We start from the raw sequence: 7,430 nt of genomic DNA, 5'->3' as shown, positions 1-7,430 counted from the left end.
TTGTAGATAACATACACAAGTTTTGTAGCCTTTTTTCAGATCAAGGTACCATTGATTTGCTATCTCAGGTGTTGTGAATTATTATTGTCGTGGAGGTGACTCTCCTTCTCTCATCTCTCTTAGAAACCTCTTCGTTCTCTTTCTTTGGAAGCTTAGTCAAGGAGCATATTTAAAATATTCCAAAGCCAATATCGTACCACCAAGGGAGCTTCTCTCTCTCTCTCTCTCTCTCTCTCTCTCTCTCTCTCTCTAGGTGCACATCCTTGAGTGCTAACTCGGTCTTTGATGCATGTGACCTTATGTATTTTGGCCTTTAGAGTAGGCCGTTGATGCATTAGGGATTTGGAGATTTGTATTGATGTTCGATGATGTGTTTGAGCCTTAGTTTTATTTTATTCTATTATATTATTGCATTCTATTCTATATGCTACAAAACATTAGGAGGACTAAGAGAGACCTACTTGTACTTGATATATGATACTAAACTTAAGCTGTTTGAGATTGCTGAGCATGCAATCCAAGATATGACTTGTCACCTATATACAAATTATGGTTGTGTTGCATAGAAGGCTTGAAATGAACACCAACCTGTCAAAATATTGGAGAGGGTAGTGGGAGCTCGGTGTTGTATATGATATGTGATGTGACTTGTACATATTCTAAAAAAGCTGAGTAACTTTGATAGTCATCATCAAATCAAATGGACACATGTAACCTCAACCTCTAAACACTTGTGGTAAAGCTCATGTTACTGGAAATAGATATGTCTATGCCTACTACTTCTAACATATTTCTGTGATGGCACTCTTTGACAGTTCTCTCAAATGTGACATACCTTTGGACATTTATGGTTAGTGAAGCTTCATCTCTTGCATAGCAAAGTCTTTAGGAGTATACTATACTTATAATTAATTTTGTTACATTTGTAATGAAAATTTTCACTTGCAAAAGCAAAGTTATATCTCGCACCCATCTTTCCCTCTATTCAATGTTGAGCATACTATTTTTGTAGTTCCAACTTTTAATGGAAAAACTATTTTTGAAAGGATATTATTTCTTGAAAGTTTTTTTTAAAATATATGAAGGGGTGGAGTAGTTTCTACCTATGCCACATAGGATAGGTAAGAGGTCTTATATATATTTCAATTCTAGAGTAGTATAGATGGATCCCTCATTTTGCAAATTTGACTAATGATCTCTTTCAATCATTGAGGAAAGGAAAAACATTTGAGTGGGGTTAGAAGCACACTATAGCTATGAAGAAATTGAAGAGATTGTTGAAGTCATCACCTACATGGAGGAAGGCTAGTTACTCAAAGGGAGAGTCTATAATCATCATAGTCGATACACAAGCCCAATTGGTATTGGGTAGGCAATTGAATAAGATGATGACCACGGCCCCGGGGTGCACCCTATAGAACATGTAAATACCACATGAGTTCAAAATCAAGGGTATTTTACTTAGTAAAATTTACAAGATTATATTTATAAAATGGGTTTTTAAATTACAAGTTGAAAAAAAATCCACAAGTTTAGTACAGGGGCCATTTTTATGGCCTTATATCATGTAAAGAAAGGGTATTCCTTCATACCCTTTGAACACATGATATTATAAAAGAGATGGGAATGGTCTCTACTTTTGAATTTTCTTCAGAGGGAACACCAATACAAATGTTAAGCTTGAAGGTTTTTTCATTTTTTTAGGCTTCTTTGTGAAATGTGAGGTAGCTTTGAAGTGTCTAAACTAGAAAGCCATCTCTTTTTTAGCTTATTAATCACATTGTTACTTTGAAGCATTTAATTTAGAAGCCACCTATATTTTAGCTTGTTAATCAAATTGTTAGGGGTGAGAATAGGTCTCAAATTTGCAACCAATGCTAAGGTTTCAAAAAGTATACACATTCCACTTTAGAATCCTAGAAATAGGCTTCATTTTGAAGCTTTGTTGTTCTCAATAGGTTTCATTAAATGCAATTTTTGTTAGCTTTTACATTCACAAACTCTTGGCTATCTAGACTCTAATGCAAGGAAGAGACTGAAACGCGTCTCCTCTATTTAAACTTCACATCCTACTATGCACATGATGATATGGCTAGAAAGAAGCCACCATGGATAGAGATAAATGTTGTCTTAGGGAACGAGAAGAGAGGCTTGAGAAGAGATAGAGATAAATGGTAGTGTACTTCATATGGTGTGCCTAGACTCTAGATAGGATTTGACTTTTTTAAATGTACAATATATCCATATCATGTAAACACACACATACACAGTCCATACTTGAATACATACTTACACACGTGCCCTTACACATTTGTATGCCTTATGAGAGGGTTTCTCTTATCATCTAATGCAACCCATATGAGAAATGTAGGCGTAGTTCTACACGAAAAGTGTGAGAGGCTTTTTGCCTGACTATTGATTCCAAAGTTCCAAATAAAAAATCGGAACAGTCCGTTTTTGGACGTCCCTTGCAGACGGTAGTCTAATTATTGATAGTATTAAAGCCTTTTCTCCCATAAGGTTCTTGAATCAAATGCTTGACTTTTTGTGCTACTCCCACGGCAGCCAAGTCGTTCCGTGTGCCGCAAGATAACATGAAAGTTAGCGGTTGTTTCGTGATATAAATGGTCTCCATAGCCATTCATGATTGTTTCATGGTAATTGACCGGATTCAGTGGGCTGTACTTATTCCAATTCTTGTCGCGCTTAGCAACAACCCACACTCCAGCTGTGAGATTGTTCAGCCTACATGACTATCAGTGAGGAAGTGATCTCTTCTTGCGAGACTCCTGCGGGTTCAGCAAATGGTAATGGTAGCGTAACAAGTAGCAAAAGCCAAGCCACATCTAGTACTGGAGTGTTAGATTACGGAGGCGACAGTGGGATCAATGGGAAAGAGATTACCACAAGATCCAGGCCTCATGCAGTGCTGTTGCCTTACCCTCTGCAGGGCCACATCAACCCCATGGTCCAGTTCGGAAAGGCCTTGGCTGCCGAGCACGGCTTCAGGGTCACCTTCGTCAACAACAGGCACAACCACGAGCGCATCGGCAGCAACAACATTACCAACGCGGCAGATTCCAAGCCCCTGATTGAATTCGTCTGGATAGAAAATGGGCTTCCCGACGATTTCGACTACTCGGATTTTCTGTCACACGCCAAGGATTTCTACCAGGGCACCCTCAACATGAGAGAGCCCTTCAAGGACCTTCTCGTTAGACTGCACAAGGGCGGAGACGACGGGACACGCGTCAGCTGCGTGGTGTTCGGGTCGTTCTGTCCGTGGGCGCACGGCGTGGCCTGCGAAGTGGGCGTGCCCAGCGTGTTCTTCTGGACGCAGTCGGCGTCGGTGCTGGACATCTACTACCACACCCACCTCCTCGAACGCAACGGCTTCTTCCCCTACCGCAAGCCAGGCACGTCAATTCCCTCACAAATGTTTCATAACATCGTCGAATCTGTTAGTTTCCGAGAGTTTTAAGGAAATTTTGTTGATTCGCAGATAGCATCAATCCTCATGATGATGAAGGCGGACGACTTGTGGACTATCTACCCGGCATACCTCCCTTGCGACCGTCCGATATCCCGAGCTTGCTCCACGTCGAGAGTGTCGACGACCGGACATACCAGCTCGCGAAGTATCAGATGGACGTGCTGACAGAATGCAAGTGCGCTGTCATCAACTCCGTCTACGAGCTGGAGATCGAGTCCTGCGAGACGCTGCGGGCAGCCAAGGGCGGGTCTCTCTCCATCCACATGGTAGGGCCGCTCCTCCCCACAACGTTCCTGCACGAGCCCAGTAGTGACACGGCAGCAGTTAGCGACACGCGTGTGGGCGCGGGCCTTCTGGAGGGGAACACGGATTGCATCAAGTGGCTCGACCAGCACAAGGAGGCCTCCGTGCTGTATATATCCTTCGGAACCCTGATCACTCCTTCGACTCAGGAATGGCGGACGATCGCGGCTGGCGTGCAAGCGAGTGGGCAACCCTTCCTGTGGGTGATAAGGCCGCGGTCGTCCTTGAAGAACCTGTCGGATATCCTTCCGGAGGGTTTCTTGGAAGAGACGAAAGAGCGGGGCATGATAATATCGTGGGCGCCGCAGCTGCAGGTGCTGTCGCACAGGGCCACTGGTGCCTTCCTGTCGCACTGCGGCTGGAACTCCACCCTGGAGAGCATCAGCGCCGGGGTGCCCATCCTGCCCTTCCCCATCTTCTCCGATCAGCCCACCTGCTGCAGGTACATCGTCGACATTTGGAAGGTCGGGCTGGAGTTCAAGCGTTCGCCCGGCCTCGATAGCCAGGAGGTGGCCCGCGTTGTCACAATGGCTCTCCAAGATGATGAAGGCCGTCGTCTAAGAAGAAACGCAAGGAAGCTTCGACAAGCCGTGAGACAGGCTACCCTACCTCAGGGCTCCTCTACCTTGGACTTGCAGCGATTCCTTCGATCGATCGTTGACAAGGAACATCTTCAATCCGTGTAGCTCGATTTTTGCAGCCGCGTAGGGGCCTCTACTGCGTTGTGCACTTTTGAGAGTCCTATTGCCCTATTTTTCGTTATTGTAATTCTTTCCACTCTAACCCAAGTGAGAAAATGTTTATATTTTGCGAAATGGCATTTCTTATTAATACATTGTCTTATCATTTTCCAATGATATTGAGTATAGGCTTGTAATTTGCCACAAAGGTGAGTGCTCTCCCTCGCGTTCAATTTCACTATATTTGAAGTGACATGTGCAAATGATATTGGAATTGGATGGAAATTTACCAATATTGTTAGAAAGTAGAATTGAAGATTTGGAGCAAGTTTCAAGTAAAAAATTGTTATCTATAAAAATTGGATTCTCAAAATTGCATGAAAATTTATCAAAATAACCCTTAGCAATGCTGAACTTTGGAGTTAGTGAAAAAGTTGACACTTTTTATTTAATTGCAATTCTCTTATGGGAAATGCATTTGATACATATCAAAGTATTTTTCATGAAAGTTTTAGTTTGAGTAAAGAATATTTGAGATGATTTTTATTAGAAGCACTACAACTTTTCAATTGTTTAAGAAAATAGTCTCAAGGGTAGACATAAAAATACTCACTTCCTAGATTGTTTTGACTCCTTCTATTTTTTTCAATTACTATCTTGTGTTGATAACATTCCCTTGAGATCATTTTCTCTTAGTCTTTACGGTTGCCGAGAAATTGAATTTAATTGTAGATGATCCAAATTGCCACAAAAAGTGGCATTTTTGCTACAAGACTAGTGTTAATAACATTTGAGAAAACGAATCAGCAACAATCAAAGACCTATTTTTACCATCAAAATGAAATCGGTTGAACTGGTTTGGAGCCTTACAAAAATATGTACACGTGTGAGAGAAAATCAAATAAATAAAGTATAATTTCAATCAAGTGAAAAGTGATATTAAGCTAGCCCCTAGAAAAAAGACTATCAAATAAAGAATTTCCACATATGCTAGTTCATAGCAAGCCTCTCTAGATAGCCACTTCACCCATGGTTGAAAGAGGTTCTAGACTCATAACTCGACTGCAAACTCTAGGTTATGCAAACCAATGGGCTTGATACGAAGTTTCAAACCTAGTTCTTGGAATCCTAGCCTTGTGGGAATATGTCCTTAATTTGTTGAATATTAATTACATAAGTAATGCTCGGTCATGAGTTCAAATATGTGATTGACTAGTTCTTTGGTACCTTAGATTTACGGGTGCAAGGACTAGGATGGAGTCCAATTGCAAATAGTCCAAAATTGATGTATTAAAAAATTCATTGAGGGTAAAATATTTATCAATTTCAAATAACATATCTTATTGAAGATATCTTGTTACTATACTTTCCATTATATCTGCATTTTTAACCTTTGTTTTTCCTACTTGTGTTATTATAACTCTTTCACATCAAAACAAGTGAAAGATTTTGTTTCTATTAAACATTACATATAAAATATATCTATGATTTTTCTTTAATATTGTGCATTTGAATATATTTTAGGTAAGCCCAAAACATCAATGGTGGGATAACTACACTAGTAATGTGTGTGGGTTCAAAATCTATGATTGAGTGGATCTACATTGCCTTATTCTCAAGGGTGGTTAAATTGGAATGAATCCCAATCACATGCAATTTAAAGTTGATGTATTCCAAACAAATAGCTCGAGGTTGAAACATTTGTCTATATCAAACTTGTTGAAGAAGTTTATAATGTCCATTGATATTGGGTATTTCTAAAAGTTTAGGGCTCAAATAAAATAAAATAAATGTATTCCAAAATATCTTTGTTGTCACATAAAATAGTGGATTCTGAATTATACTTGTTGCCACATAAAATAGTGGGTATCCCATTAAATTTAAGTTTACCAATATAGTTGAACAGACAAAATGTTTTAAATTTAAAAATATGCCACACATAGATTTGACAAAATGCTTCAAATTAAAAAATATGCCGTATACATATTTGGGAAAAAATACTATCACATCGCAACATGAATATTCTTGTTCACCATGCTAGGATTATTTACAAAAGTAAAGATCAAGGTCATTGACAAGAACAATATCCACCCAATAGAACTCTTGCATTTCTTCAACTTACATATGAGTCATCGCCATTATTATATTTGACCCATGAAGTTCTCTATTCTCATACGAAATGCAAGATTAAAATTTTATTACTAGAAATCTATGCTTTGTAAGGAAGAGTATACCTAGTTTTTGAACCCCTTTCTTAAATTTTGTTATGTGTGTTAATAAAGTAAAGTGTCTATCAAAGACAATGTCACTTTTTTGAGTGAAATGAAGCCCTTTGACTACATCAAATTCCAACATTAGTCTCAAAGATCACAATCTTTCTAAGTAAAATGCATTGAAAATGTGCATATCTCATGGTGACTTTCACATTGTAATCAACCCTTAAATTAGTTATTTGCATGTATTTTACATGTTTTATAGCTCGCCAAGTTTTTAGTCCTTTCATGATTAATATAAGGCCCTATAGTTGAGGCAAATAAACTAAAATCTATAGATATTAATGCTCTACCTTTTTCCATACAATTTGAGTAGCGATTTAATGAAATTCTAGTCCTATTGATTTGTAGACTTAGAACAAATATAAAAATAAGGTATGCATGGAAGAGATAAAGGGGATCTAGTTATATGTAGTGATGTTATCTTATTGAATGCAAATATCAAGAATGTATCAATTAATATTATACAAAAATTTTAATGTTTCAATCTAAATGTGAAAATAAAGAACATATTGAATGTGAATATCAAGAAAGTAAGATTAGTATTAAATTGAAGGTTTTAAAGTTTCAATTAGAAACTACTATAAAGATAGATGGAGTTTAAAGCACAATGTAATCAAACTTAGAATACATAACTTGATTGTCATTAGCTTTGATATGTTCTAGAAGAAACTGTAAATT

General features: G+C 38.5%; 1 protein-coding gene across 1 annotated transcript; it reads left to right on the top strand.

Moving 5' to 3' along the window:
* Window positions 1-2,570: 2,570 nt before the first annotated feature.
* On the top strand, window positions 2,571-4,669 carry LOC148021228 (linamarin synthase 2-like). The gene is made up of 2 exons (XM_087699058.1): window positions 2,571-3,416; window positions 3,503-4,669. The coding sequence occupies exons 1-2, from the start codon at window positions 2,750-2,752 to the stop codon at window positions 4,480-4,482; spliced, it is 1,647 nt and encodes a 548-aa protein (XP_087555184.1). The 5' UTR covers window positions 2,571-2,749; the 3' UTR covers window positions 4,483-4,669.
* Window positions 4,670-7,430: the final 2,761 nt, after the last annotated feature.

Source organism: Lygodium microphyllum, chromosome 18 (assembly GCF_053477565.2).
Source record: "Lygodium microphyllum isolate KBCC chromosome 18, Lygodium_microphyllum_v1.1.10, whole genome shotgun sequence".
Taxonomy (NCBI): Eukaryota; Viridiplantae; Streptophyta; class Polypodiopsida; order Schizaeales; family Lygodiaceae; genus Lygodium; species Lygodium microphyllum.
The sequence above is the reverse complement of the archived record's forward strand: the minus strand, read 5'-3'. Positions and strand labels throughout refer to the sequence as shown.